Source organism: Nycticebus coucang, chromosome 3, assembly GCF_027406575.1.
Source record: "Nycticebus coucang isolate mNycCou1 chromosome 3, mNycCou1.pri, whole genome shotgun sequence".
In the NCBI taxonomy this organism is placed as follows: domain Eukaryota; kingdom Metazoa; phylum Chordata; class Mammalia; order Primates; family Lorisidae; genus Nycticebus; species Nycticebus coucang.
Window position 1 is genome coordinate 147,393,497 of NC_069782.1, and position 15,458 is coordinate 147,408,954.

Below are 15,458 nucleotides of genomic sequence, written 5' to 3' on the forward strand. Positions count from 1 at the left end.
TTAGTGGATACAACAGATATTACCCACCTAAAATGGTTCATTTTTAATTTGTCTCTCAAAGACTTGCAGTTTACTAACAACAACAACAACAAAAAACTCTGGCATCATTTTATTCTAAGCCAGGCTTGCAAAACCATATAAACTTATTTTCCTCTGGTCAAACCTTTAGAAATATCATTCTACTAAGCCAGGAAGAATCTTATAGTTTCAAACATACAATGTGAGTTTCATTTGCGTTTATATATATGTATTTGTAAACAACCCCTACCATAACTATAATCACCTATGTGAAATCTGACAGTTGTGAAGAAATGATAAATGTAACACAAAGGTATATATAAATATATGCATTAATTTGAAATGAATTAACTGAAAATAATTATATGCAATAACAAAAGATTATTAGAGTTGAGAAGATTTTGTATCATGTCACTAAAATCCTTTCCACCTCACCTCTTTTCAGAAAAATGGTGTTTAAAATTTAAAAGATTTTCTAGTTAATAGCTTAAGGAAAAAGAAATATGAATTTGGAGAAAACCTGATGGAGGAAAGAAAATATGTGTTCAGTAGTTAGCAAGTGTTATGTACTTTATACATGTTTATTTCTTACATGCTTTATTTAATTTAAAATTGAATTTCTCACAAACTTTATCACCATCTACCTTTTTTACAAAACAGATAAAGAAACTGAGGCTAAAACCAAACAAAACCACTAAATAATTCATCCAAAGTCATACAGCTTTCCTATGATGGAGAAAAAATAAGAGAAAGTAATAAAAATAGAAGAAAAACACAAAATCACAGAGCTAGCTGTTGGCAGAAGAGTTTTAAGAACTTGTGTTTTACTCTAAAGCTCTTTTAACTTTACCACACCACCTCTGAAATGCTGACTTTACACGCAACTAGTCTACAATGTGTTACCTACCATTAATAACATTTTCTTCTAAAAATCATATATTAAAAAAACAAGTACCCCATAACAATCCCACTGATCATAAATGTCAATAAACTACACAATTTAAACACTGAAATAGGACATTACATAATTTCTAATCTTCTCTTTCTCACAGATTATGACATTCAAGTGTAGACAGTTCAAGTGCCTTGCTAAAAAGTCATACACCTTTTTATACCTGAACTGGAATCAGAACCAAGCTTTTCTGCTCTTTTAAGTATTCCTCAGTGCTACAGGCTTGCTTAGTTTGAGAAGCAGTTCTTAAAAATCATAACTAAAAATAACTGTTGACTTCAAAAAAATTTCAAACTACAAGTGTCTGAACTAAAAGGACTTCCTAAGGCAACTCAAATGTAACCATTAAAAACTCTCTAATAGGGCGGCGCCTGTGGCTCAGCGGGTAGGGCGCCGGCCCCATATACCGAGGGTGGCGGGTTCAAACCCAGCCCCGACCAAACTGCAACAAAAAAATAGTCGGGCGTTGTGGCAGGTGCCTGTAGTCCCAGCTGCTGGGGAGGCTAAGGCAAGAGAATCGCGTAAGCCCAAGAGTTAGAGGTTGCTGTGAGCTGTGTGACGCCACGGCACTCTACCCGAGGGCGGTACAGTGAGACTCTGTCTCTACAAAACAAACAAACAAAAAAAAAAAAACTCTCTAATAAACAGAATTATAAATCTACTACATACAAAACCAACATACTACATTTTTTCAGTAAATTTCTACCATTAACTGACCCACTGATGCACATTTGTTCAGAATCACTAACACAGCAATATTAAAGATACCTTGACCAATGTAGATCCTGGTAGTTGTGCTATTTTCAGAATTTAATTCTCACTAAAAATTAATTTCAAAAATTTCAATTTTGCCTTTTACTACCAGGCAAAACCAGAAGCTACCTTATTTTATAAGCAAATATGTATTAAAATGATTATACCATGGAGCTGATAGAAAACTGACTTTACCTCCAGTAAGAAGCCACTGTCTTGATTCATGAAACATACTATTAATGAATAACATGGGAGAATTGAGTATCAAATTCTTTATTAGCAGAGAGAGTATTCATTTGTCTTACTGTACTGGTTTTAAGACATGCCCCTCCACGCTTTTTTTAAGAGACAGAGTCTCACTTTATCACCCTCAGTAGAGTGCGGTGCCAACACAGCTCACAGCAACCTCCAACTCCTGGGCTTAGGTGATTCTCTTGCCTTAGCCTCCTGAGCAGCTGGGACTACAGGCGCCTAACACAACACCCAGCTTTTTTTGTTATTGTTCTTGTTGTTGCAGTTTGGCCAGGGCCGGGTTTGAATTGGCCACCCTCAATATATGGGGCCAGGACCCTACCTGCTGAGCTACAGGCACCGCCCTGACATGCCTCTTGTTGAGAGGAAGGACCCAGGTCCTCTCTCCTAGAATATGGACTCCATGACCATATCCCAATAAAACACAGCAAAAGTGATACTGTGCCAGTTTCTGAGTATAGGAGTTAAGAAGTTGGTAGTTACCACTTACTGTATCTTGGGACAATCATTCTTGAAGTAAAAACAATGGAAACCACAAGCTAGCACAACTTACCTGTCACGTAAATGAGCCACATGGAAAGCCCCAACCTCCTGGTGAGCCTGAACAGAGCACAGCTGTCCCCTTCAAACCCTCCCCAGACTGCAAAGCAAAGTAAAAGACTATTGCTTTTTTTTTTTTTTTTTTTTTTTTTGCAGTTTTTGACCGAGGCCAGGTTTGAACCCACCACCTTCAGGATATGGGGCTGGCGCCCTACTCCTTGAGCCACAGGCGCCACCCAAAAGACTACCGCTTTAAGAGCCATGTTTTTGGATTATTTGTTACACAGCATAATAAGTAAAACACTACCATTTTCAAATGTATGTGAAGCCACAAAAAGGAAATTATCAGATTTTTAAAAAACGATGGGAAGTGAGTACAGTTATTTGTTTTGAGTGACAGGAAAATGTATAACTGGAGATAAGATATGAATCCTTAGTAACTGTGTTATTCTAGTTTAAATTCTTTTTTTTTTTTTTTGAGACAGTCTCACTTTGTTGACCCTGGTATAAGTGCCATAGCATCATAGCTCACAGCAACCCCAAACTCTTGGGTTCAAGCAATTCTCTTGCCTCAGCCTCCCCAGTAGGTGAGACTATAGGTGCCCACCACAATGCCTGGCTATTTTTTAGAGACAGGGTCTCACTCTTGCTCAGGCTGATTTGAATCCATGAATTTAGGCCATCTACCTGCCTTCATCTCCCAGAACACTAGGATTATAGGCATGAGGCACTATACCCAACCTTAGTTCAAATTCATTTTAACCTTTCTTTGTTTCAGTTTCTCCATCTACAAAATGGAAGTGATGACTACACCTTTCCTCTGGGGTCATGAAAATTAAATCCATACAGTAGCATCTCTGTATGCTGACTGACCACCCAGGGGACTATAACAAACTGGTAAACACATGGAGGTGGGCAACATAAGGAACTAGGCCTACTGTACTGATACATACATGCAGTTGGTGCATGTCCAGTCTATGAAAAGTAAGTCAACTTAAGAAGATGGTGAATATAAGGAGGTGGTCAACTACAGAGGTTCTACTGTATCAGTAAAGTATCTGGAACAGATCCTGTAATACATAAAAACTGTGTGTTTAAAAAACCTTTTGATGATCATCCACGTAACACTGTTAAACATTTATAGAGTTCCTTGTTTTGTTTGTTTTTTTTGAGACAGAGTCTCAAGCTGTTGCCCTCGGGAGAGTGTCATGGTGTCACAGCCCACGGCAACCCCCTAACTGCTGGGCTTAAGAGATTCTCTTGCATCAGCCTCCCAAGTAGCTGGGACTACAGGTGCCCACCACAATGCCTGGCTATTTTTGGTTGCAGTTGTCATTGTTGTTTAGCTGGCCTGGGCCAGGATCAAACCTTCCAGCCTCAGTGTATGTGGCCAGTGCTGTAACCACTGTGCCACAGGCGCCGAGCCTAGAGTTCCTTGTTTTAAAGCACCCACCAAGACGACTACTGGTCACTTTTTGTGTCCCTTACCCTTAAGTACAGTGTCCGATAATGGTTCAATAAATATGTGATAAACTCAGTTTATTCAATTTACAAAAATTTAAGTTTACCTGGAAAAGGAAATGCATTTTCAGCCATTAAGTATAATTTTTATTGAAAATCAGACTATATGATAAAGGGAAGAAGTAATCTATTTATGTTTTCTCTTACCAGATCTGGGCTACTATATTCTTTTGAATATTCTCTCTGTATACATCCAATAAATTGATTTCCAAATTACTGGTAAATATAAAAATATATTTACAAAATATGTAGCCTTTTTTACAGATGGTTGCATTTCTCTATAGAATTTTAAAAGGAAGACTTCAAAAGGCTGTTCTCTATTTTTCAGTGAAAGCAAAAAAACAAACAACAACAAAAAGAACACCATTAGAGAAAACACTTAAGTGATTTTAAATATCAGCTGGAATATCTCATAAGATAATATTTAAAGATGTTTGTAAACATCTCTCCAACCTTAAAAAAGAAAAAGAAAAAAACATGTCATACTCTCAAGATCCTAGGCCCTTATTCTGATGCTAAAATCTCCTGGGAACATAATAATGAAACACATACGTATATTATCTTCAATTATACTATTATTTGAAAACCTTGCCTTTCTAAAATAAACTGGCCCAATGTTTAATAATTCCTTCTCTCAATCTAAAATGAAAATAGCTTGTGGTCGAGCTAGCATAATTTCATTGTGATACATAGGAAAACAAAAATATATACTGCAAATCCAAATATGTGCCAACTTCTAAAAAATGGCTTGATGATTTCTGTACAAAATATGAGTTTTTAAAGGATGTTGAGATAGGTTGGAGAGACTTCTTAAAACTCTACCTGGAAAAGTATATTCTTTTAAGAAAAGCACGATGAAATGCCCCCTACTATGAAGGTGCAGAGGACTTGAGAGTGGGAGAAAGCAGAAACTGAGTTTGATACTTTGATACCATGTTAATATATTTAACTCACAGAAGAGATAAAATGCAGGACCACCAAGGCAAAAAAGCTTGCCTAAAATATGTAATTAGTAAATGACAGAGTCAGAATAGAGAAGATTTCAAAACTAAAGAGTAAAAATGAGGGAGGATTCTCTACTACCATTTCAAAGATGTAACACTGCACTCCTTTCAGAGTTACTGGTAATAAAGTTAGGAGTGAATTTCCTAATAATATATCCCCCATCGTCAGGGAGGAAACAAAAGACCACAAACATCAGGCCAGACCTGGCTAAGCTGCTCAAGTTCCCTGAGTGACCTTCAAGTCACATTTTCAGTTCCTCAGTGTCTCTCCTTGTAGAATAATTATTGCAGGATCCAACACTTCTTAGTATCTGGTTCAGAAGGTGCCAGAATTGGGGTTCACGTCACCAAGCTCTCAGACGAAATAAAGAGAAAAAAGGAAAAAGAGCATTGATAATATTATCTCACTCTTACATAATAAGTTGAATTATTACTTACGCATTAGGCTGTAAATGTGCTTTTCTGCAACATGCTCCGTAAACAGCTTTATAAGGTCATCTTTTAAGTCTCTGTTAAGCTTGGTTTCGATGTAAAACTTATTCTGGAAAAAAAAAAAATTCATTTTTATGTAGCAATTAGGAGAAATGATTAGTCTAATGAATTGAAGTGGTATATTATTATTTTAGGAAACAATGAATAAAAGCATCAATTAAAACAAAGAAAGCACAAGCCCTGTCTTTAGTTGCCTGTCTTTCTGGCATGGGGTTAAAAGTATAAAAAGATAAAATGCTATGAAACATACACCTCCAAAAGAACACTAGAAGACGTACAACATTAACCAGATGAATGTACAGACATTATGGAACTATACCGTGTGGTACGTCGTTTAAAACCACATCATCGAATAAAAGGTACACCATTTATATGATGTGGGCTGAAAGCAGGCAAGGAGCATTTACTGTTGACTCCCTAGCACACATTCAACGTCAATAACAAGTCCAGTGATTATAGCATTCCCTAGGGACCATCTTTGGTTCAGAGGTAGACCCTCAAGGCAGCCCAGTCAGAGAAACCTAGGCTTGAGAGAAAAGTTTCTTACAGTCATCTTATAACTACGAAGAGAACAAGATAAAACAAAGCAAAGAGACAAAGAGGAACCTGAATCCTTGGTTGAACCACTGATTCAACCAACGTTGGAGAAACAGCTTTATTTCTAAAGTTCTACTACAGAAGATAATACTCTTTTCCTTATTTTAATCACTTTGAATCGTGGTTTCTGTTTCTTGCAGTCAAAAGCACCTTGACTCGAACGAATGGCAAGTTAAAAATATTGAATTTGCTTGTGTTAAATGTTAATTCAATGCATAAGAGCAGAAAACACAAAAAGGGGTAGTAGTAAGTTGCTCCTTGGTTCTCTTTAATTTCTAACGTTAAGTTTTTTTCTAAGGAATTATAAAAATAGGCTCAGCACCTGTAGCCCAATGGTTAGGGCACCAGCCATATACATTGGACTGGCAGGATCGAACTTGGCCTGGGCCTGCTAAACAACAATGACAACTACAACAAAAAAATAGCCAGGCATTGTGGTGGGCACCTGTAGTCCCAGCTACTTGGGAGGCTGAGACAAAGAGAATCGCTTAAGCCCAAGAGTTGGAGGTTGCTGTGAGCTGTGACACTACAGCACTCTACAGAGGGTGACCAAGTGAGACTCTGTCAAAAAAAAAAAAAAAAGAAATTATAAAAATAAGATGTAGTTGGTAATAAAATAAAAAGCAAGCAGCAAAAGGGTATGCAATAAAAAGAAATTTCCTAACACAGACCAGACCCTCTGTCTCATTCCTGAAAGTCCCATTCTACACTGGAAGAACTTGTATATATTCTTCCTAAAGTGTTCCTTGCACATATGTAAATATCATTTTTTATTCCTTTAAAAAAACACACACACACACTCACTAATGAGGAAATATTACATACTATCACTTTGTACAGTTTTTTCACTGAATATGAAATCTTAAGATTCTTCTCTAAAAAAACAAACAGATTATTTTTAATTGCACATTTTTCTACTATGTTTTCCATAATTATTTATAGTCCCCTACTGATAAAGATGTTCCCCAATGTTTTGCTATTACAAATACTGCATAATTCTTACATATTTGCATGTATTTAAGAATTTATTTGTATGATAAATTCCTATAGATATGATTCCTGAGTCAAACTTTGTGCATTTTCATTTTTTTTTTTTTTTTAAGAGATTGAGTCTCACTTTGTCACCCTCAGTAGAGTGCTGTGACATCACAGCTCATAGCAACCTCCAGCTCTTGGGCTTAGGCGATTCTCTTGCCTCAGCCTCCCAAGCAGCTGGGACTACAGGCCCCCACCACAACGCCTGGCTATTTTTTGTTGCAGTTTGGCCAGGGCTGGGTTTGAACCTGCCACCCTCGGTATATGGGGCCGACGCCCTACTCACTGAGCCACAAGTGCCGCCCAGTTTGTGCATTTTCAACTCTCAACAATATTGTCAGATAGTCTTCCAAAGAAGTTTTACCAACTTATATTTCCACCAAGTGTAGTTTTTTTCCCTGCAGATTCACCAGAACTGAATATTGTCAAATCTTTTCAATTTCACCAACTGAAGACGTTTTTTAGAAAAAGTATTTTAACTTGTATTTCCTTAATTATGATGTTGGGTTTATTTTCATGTTTATATGTTACACACATTTTTCTTTTCTGTGATCTATTTGTATCACTTGTCCATTTTTCAACAAAAAAAAAATAAGGTTGTTGATATTTTTCTAATTAATTCAGGAAAACTTATCAAGGAAAGCAAATCTTTGTCTCACGTCTTTCACATTTATTGCAATTTTTTCCCACCTACTCCTGGTGTATGAGATCTTGCTACACAAGGGCTATTGATTTTTACATTGTCATAGTCTAAGTTTGGATTTCATTTGGAGAAAGCTTTTTTCACTCCAAGACTAGTTCTCTCGCATTGTTTTTCAAAACTTACTCCATTTACAATTTGTTATAAAAAATAAGGTAGTGATCAGACTCCTCTACTCTCAACTCCAAAATGACTACTAGCTGTCCTAATACCAGCTGTGGAATAATCTATTATTCCTTCCTTACGGATTTGAATTGCCATCTTTTTTACTAACCTCCCTACATTTACTTCAATCTACCTGGAGGTTTTGTTTCTTTGATCTATTTACACCAATGACAAATACTTTTAATTACTATAGTCTTCTTCATTTTAATATCAGCGAGGGCCTATCACCTCTTCTCATTTGTCTTTTATAGCAGTTTTTCTAATCATTAGGGTTTTTATTTCCCCCAAATGAATTTTATCACAAGACATTAACTGTCTGCCACGTTTCATTTCTAAAAATTTCTTTTTCTCTTTAGAAGTTATCTAGTGAAAATTTATTTTTTAATTATAAAACTTCTTTTGCAATTGATATTTTTTATTTTTATTTTTTGCAATTGATATTTTTAAATCAAATTTAAACAACAACAAAAAAGTTGATTTGGCAGTATAAAGTCTTCAAAACAAATTAGCCATCTCTTTGAAATTTTGTTGTTTAGACAGGAGAATAAAAGTTAACTGTTGAACTCCCAAGGGAAATTCTTCTGCATTTATAATGCGTTTCTTTCCTGGTAGATTGTCCTATTTAACATTTAAGATCTTTACACACGCCATTTTAATGTGTCCTTCCTATTCATAATTAAGTAACCAGAATTTATTAAATAGAAATAGTCTGAAAACTTCTAAAGTACTTAAAAACTCCCTGTCCTTTTTAAACAGAGGGCTTTCAACATTTTCTTAGGTACAATGTTAAATTTCAAAATTCTAAACAAAAAAAATTATGTCTTTATCTGACCTCTGTGTCTTACAAGAATCTTTTCTGCTAACTTAGGTAGGATGTTAGACACAATTTCTTTTCTAGTTTAATGGTTGCCTTCTTAAAATATTTATGTAGACAGACTTATAACAAAGATACTAAGTAAAGTAACAAATTAATTTTAACTGGTAATGTTTTTAAAAAATTCTGTTTCTATGCCCTGTCAGAAACGTTTTGCAGCATTCTATCGAGGGCAACACAGTGAGACTCTATTTCAAAAAACAAACAAGTTTTTGCTCTCACACATGTGAGAAAGGAAGAGTAAGCTTCACTTTACAACCTAAGACAATTTACTTGAATTTTGCAAGCCGGAAGGATAAATTTAAAGTTTATTTATTCTGGGCGGCGCCTGTGGCTCAAGGAGTAGGGCACCGGTCCCATATGCCAGAGGTGGTGGGTTCAAACCCAGCCCGGGCCAAAACCACAAAAATAAATAAATAAATAAAGTTTATTTATTCTTAAATGATCTGGACATTTTAAACCCCAAGATCTGACCAAGAAGTTTAAGAAAGTGGCGCTACAGAAAAGTGTAATCTAATTTTTTATAAATTAGTTACTCACGAATAGCTAAAACATGTTTTGACTCAAAATCTAAGTCATGATAAGTTAGAAAATACTAATGCAACCAGCCAATATGCTTACTGGTAAATACCATTAACATGGTAGACATGGGCTTGATGCCCATAGTTCAGTGGTTAGGGCACCGAGGCTGGCAGGTTCAAACCCAGCCCAGGTCTGCTAAACAACAATGACAACTGCAACAACAACAAAAAAAGCTGGGCATTGTGGCAGGCACCTGTAGTCCCAACTACTTGGGAGGCTGAGGCAAAAGAATCACTTAAGCCCAAGAGTTTGAGGTTGCTGTGAACTGTGATGCCACAGCACTCTACCGAGGGCAACATAGTGAAACTCTGTCTCAAAAACCAAACAACAACAAAAAAAAAAAGGCAGGCATGGAAGTTTGAAACCGATTTACCCTCCCTTAACACGCTCATCCACAAATAGGACCTATTGTTCAGCTCCATTCAGTTTCCACTAAAAACTTTAAAACATCAAGAATAAGGAGTTTGCTAGAACGAAAGTAAAATATTTCCTCCGTGAGTACAAGACACATAGACCTAACATACTGATGAATAAACTATGAGAAGATTCCAAATTATATTGTGGTGGCTACCTCCTAGGTTTCCTAAGCCTTTCCAAAAGAGTTAATTAAACCTGCTGACTGTGATGAACTTATTTCTTTCTTTTTCTTTTTTTTTTTTTTGTAGAGACAGAGTCTCACTTTGCTGCCCTTGGTAGAGCGCCGTGGCGTCACACGGCTCACAGCAACCTCCAGCTCTTGGGCTTACACGATTCTCTTGCCTCAGCCTCCCAAGCAGCTGGGACTGAAGGTGCCCACCACAACATCCGGCTATTTTTTTTGTTGTTGCAGTTTGGCCGGGGCTGGGTTTGAACTCACTACCCTCGGTATATGGGGCCAGCGCCCTACTCACTGAGCCACAGGTGCCGCCCGATGAACTTATTTCTAACATCAATAATATTTTTCACTCGTTTCTTGAGTCATAAAGGAATACTGGCACTTAAACCAAAGGAAAAGCCTTACTATCAATTTCTTCTAAGATAAGTCTTGGTAAAAGACAAGGCAAAACCTGGTTTCTTTTGTTTTTTTTGAGACAGAGTCTCACCTTGTCATCCTATGTAGAGTATAGTGGCTTCATCATAGCTCACTGCTGGGCCCAAGCATCCTCCTGCCTCAGCTTCCCAAATAGTGGGGACTACAGGCATGCACAACCATGCCGAACTAATTTTTTTCTATTTTTGGCAGAGAAGAAGTCTCACTCTTGCTTAGGCTGGGCTCAAACTCCTCCTGACCTCAAGCAATTCTTCTGTGTTGGCCCCCTGAAGTGCCAGGGATTACAGGCATCAGCCACTGCACCCAGCCTCTTACACTATTTTAACTAGAAAACTCTTTAACAAAATTATCAGTATCCAAGGAATAAATAAGTGGAAACAAAAACATTATGACCTTTTGGAACGTGCCCTCTACAGTAAAGGTAGAGGTAAATTTTTTTCTAAGTGGGCGGTGCCTGTGGCTCATAGGAGTAGGGTGCTGGCCCCATATGCCAGAGGTGGCGGGTTCAAACCCGGCCCTGGCCAAAAACTGCAAAAAAATAAAAAAAAAATTCTTTTTTGTAAGTAAAGTGCATTTTATGGAGATTAAGTCATTTTTAACATAGTGATAAAAATGTGCTTTCTCCACATATAGCAATCTATATGCTATAGAATATAGGAGCCACCTAAGCATCCTATTCCCTAATCTAATAAACAAAGGAGAATCGGGATGATTTCTAACAGCCTCTCCATTCAACAAAAGCACTAATATTAAGTTTCTATGACTTTGTACATTTAAAATGGTGAGGAAGCAAATCAACAAAGTCTACTAAACTCAGAGTTAACTCTCCAAATACAAGAAAGAGATCACCAGAATGGAAGAAATATCTTAGTGTTCTATTTTTTATGGACAACTTATCTGGCATTTATCATACATCATATTTTAGATGCATGCCTTAACACTCTGATGATGAGAAATCTTATTAATATATCTTCATTTTGCTAGGATCACACACAGTGCCTTTAGAACATTACACAAATAAAATAAAAGCTTGCCCATTTAGCAATTCTTACTTAAATAATTTAAAAACAAAAAAAGGAAAAATACTAAATAATTATTCTATGTCAACAACCATAACCATCAAACAGTACTGAAATAACTTAATTTCCATTTCTAACACAAAATACAGTAAATGAAAAATAGAACCTGCTTAACTTTCTGCACCTGTATGTGCTTAGCTCCATCTACCCAGGTATTTGGAAAGGAGGCAACAGCTCTAACTTACCATGTATATGAAAAGAGGCACGATGCTCTGCAATGCTCCCATGTATTGCCCAAGAGCTATATTAAATCTTTCAATATAGAGATCTGGAGGGCTGGCCTGTGAAAAAGAATGTAAGTGTGATCATTCTGGGAAACCAGGTGAAAGATCTTCCATCACAATCTGAAATGCAAATAAACTCAGAAGGAATTCAAAATTCCTACTGCGACTTACAATAAAGAAAAGGATACCCCGGACTTACAATAAAGAAAAGGATACCCCGAAGTTAAGACTTTTATCTTTATTCCAAAATCTGCTATGTAAAACTGAGGTTCGGTTTAGCCATTCTTAAAAACGGTGTGACCTTAACACAATAATTAAAAGGCTTATTCTAATGAGTAAAAAAGTATATTCAAGGGCAGCACCCATAGCTCAATGGGTAGGATAACTGACCACATACACCCAGGCTGCTGGGTTCGAACCCAATCCAGGCCAGCTAAACAATGACAACCACAACAAAAAAACAGCCAGTCATTGTGGCGGGCGCCTGTAATCCCAGCTACTTGGGAAGCTGAAGCAGGAGAATCGCTTAAGCCCAAGAGTTTGAGGTTGCTGTGAACTGTGATGCCACAGCACTCTACCCAGGATGACACAGTGACACTCTATCTCAGAAAAAAAAAGTATATTCAAAATTAAGATAAATAGGATTTTTTAAATTATCATGAAATATGTAGACATTTTCTATGGAAACAAACCTATATTTGAGCCTAGAATGGGAGGGGGGAGAATTCAAAGAAGTGGCTGCACTATTAGAATGGCTAATAAATTTCTGTAATTACCTTAGGCATAGTAATATCCTGAGTTCTTTGCTAATTTGGCTATAAAACAACTTCTGTAGCTAATCAGTTATGAATATTATTAGCTAGAGAACATGGATTCAAATGGTCCCTATATACCTGTGACTCTGGAGAGTACTAAAATATATGTAATACATGCCTTGTATTAGCTCATTGTTACAAAATACTAAGTCATAAAGCCATCAAAACAGAGTACTCCCAACTTCATTTTATGTTATAGACTGAATGCGTATGTCCTTCCAAAATTCTTGTATGTTGAAGCCCTAACTCCAGTCCTGCTGTATCTGGAGTAAGGAAGTAATTAAATTAAGGCTACATGAAGTCACAAGGGCGAGGCTCTGATCCTATAGGCTTAGCGTCCTTACAAGAGACAATGAAGGGCAATTATGCTCCAGTTTTCTGCCCCCACCCCACAATGGGACTCAAAGAAAAGGACCCATGAGGACTGCAGTGAAAAGGCAGCCATCTACCAGAAACTGGATCAGGAGCACTTTGATTTGGGGCTTCTCAGCCTCCAGAACCCTGAGAAAAAAAATGTCTTTAAGTCAACCAGTCATGGGTTCAGTTCACTATTGAACAATCAGAGGGTTAGGGGAGCTGACCCCACCCCCACAGTTGAAAATTTGCTAATTTTTCATTTCCCAAAATTAAATCTAAATTCCTATTTTATTATTTAATAAGGTTATATGTTAAGCAATTACTCATTTAGCACTCAAAATTTCAATTTCCAAACATCTAAAAATAGGAAAAACACTGACTGTGCTATTTCCAAGATGAGCTGAGAATCAAAATGTGTAAGTGCTTTCAAAAATGATAAATATTAAACATATAAATACAACTAAGAGTAAATAAAACCCCTTTCTGAATTAACTACCCATTTGTCTAGTACTTAAAAAATCCATTAACATTTTTTAAAGAATTCTGTTACTAAAGAAATATCAGAAAATGGTTCCACATTATACACAAATTTTTAACTGTAACTAATGAATGGAATCACATGTAATATCTTCCTCTAAATTGTTTCAAAGAACTTTGGAAATGATATTTCAGCAAAGAAATAAACTTTAGAATTACACGAACAAAAGAATATCTTAAAAGCTACTGCATTAGAAAAATAATTTTCCCTTTTCATAAAAGGATACTTTATCTAAAAGTTAAAAGTATGAACACTAATCAAAAGGCACATTTAATAGAGAACAGAATAAAATTAAATTCCTTAGTTATTCTTTTCAAGAATTCCCAAAGCCTCAAAGTTTAAGAGTATTAAAAAGCACTTTTTGTACTGAATCAAATGTCAGAACACTTACTTAGCTTTTTCACTTCCACATTTCATGTAGCACTTATTCAAAACCTTTTAAATGACAGCACTATGAATTCTAACAATCTTCTAAAATAAACCCAATCTCTTTACTAGGAACCTAGAAATAAATGTCATTTTAGGAAGTCTAGGGAAGGGCAGTGCCTGTGGCTCAAGGGAGTAGGGCACCGGCCCCATATACCGGAGGTGGTGGGTTCAAACCCAGCCCCGGCCAAAGGAAAAAAAAAAAGTTCTTAAGCAGTCTAGTGAAATTGTTTCTCCTTAAAAGTAAAATTCAGTATACTTGGGCCCCACTGGGGAAACTGCTACCTATTTGATTTATATTATTTCAACATGATGGTATTTGACTTGGACACTTTATGAATTTTTTTACCCCTAAAATAAGCAAGTATCACTTTTTCTCAAACGAGAAAATATTGCCAGAAAAATAATATCCATTATTGCAAAATTGCTCCAATTTTTCATAACAGACCTAGATTCCCTTAATTTTGCAATACAAACAGGTTTAGATTAATGAGTTACCTTTCATTTCTTCCTCCCTAAACCAATACTTAATTCTTTTTATATCCTTCTGGAAGGATTTTATGACTGTATAAGAAAATAAATATCCCGTTTACAGGTCTTTTCATATAACTGCTAAGGTATAATCACACAGATCTGCACTCTCCCTAACAATGTATCTTAATGTTGTTTTTATTCCAGTGATTCTCAGACATTTACAGTAAGTCTTAAAAATACCCAAGAATACAAAAAAGCTTTTGTTTATTTTGATTATATGACAATCATAACAGAAATTAAGACTGTATTTTAAAGATATGTATTCATTCTAAAATGACAATAATAAACTCACTACATCTTAATACATTTTGATGAAAAATAACTATCCTGGCGTGGCACCTGTAGCTCAGCAGCTAGGGCACTAGCCACATGCACAGGAGCTGGCAGGTTGAATCCAGCCCAGGCCTGCCAAACAACAATGACAACTACAACCCCCCAAAAAAAAATAAATAAAAAATACCCAGGTGTTGTGGCGGACACCTGTAATCCCAGCTACGTGGGAGGCTGAAGCAAGAGAATCTCTTGAGCCCAACCGTCTGAGGCTATTATGAGCTATGACGCCACGGCACTCTACCCAGGGCGACATAGTGAGACTTTGTCTCAAAAAAAAAAAAAAAAAGAAAGAAAGAAAAGTAACTATCCTCCAAAACAAACAAAAAAAATTTATTCAGTGTCATTGCTTTTACTTTTTTTTTAAGTTTTTTTTTTATTGTTAAATCATAGCTGTGTACATTAGTGCAATCAAGGGGCACCATGTGCAGGTTTCATATACAATCTGAAATATTCTCATCAAACATTTTTGTAAGTCTCTTTAGAGTCTGGCTTAATAGAAGACAGCTGGATTCTCCTATCTGCTTGCTTGTTTTCAATTGGTTGTGATATGTTGTTTTGGTTGAAGCAAATTAAGTTAGCCTCTCACACAGGTGTGTAGACGGAAAAGAAAGGCATAGTTTAGTAGTCTCCTCAGACA

The 15,458-nt window shown here is 36.4% G+C and overlaps 1 protein-coding gene across 2 annotated transcripts in view; it reads right to left on the reverse strand.

Moving 5' to 3' along the window:
• Positions 1 to 15,458, reverse strand: part of CACUL1 (CDK2 associated cullin domain 1) — an 81,049-nt gene that overhangs the window by 18,201 nt on the left and 47,390 nt on the right. For both annotated transcript variants that reach the window (XR_008378894.1, XM_053584716.1), the window contains exons 4-5: positions 11,780 to 11,875; positions 5,479 to 5,581 (exon numbers count right to left, since the gene is read on the reverse strand). Coding sequence is in view for 1 of the 2 variants with exons in the window: in XM_053584716.1 (XP_053440691.1) it covers positions 5,479 to 5,581; positions 11,780 to 11,875 (199 nt within the window). In the remaining variant the exon portion in view is untranslated. The remainder of the gene's footprint in view (positions 1 to 5,478; positions 5,582 to 11,779; positions 11,876 to 15,458) is intronic.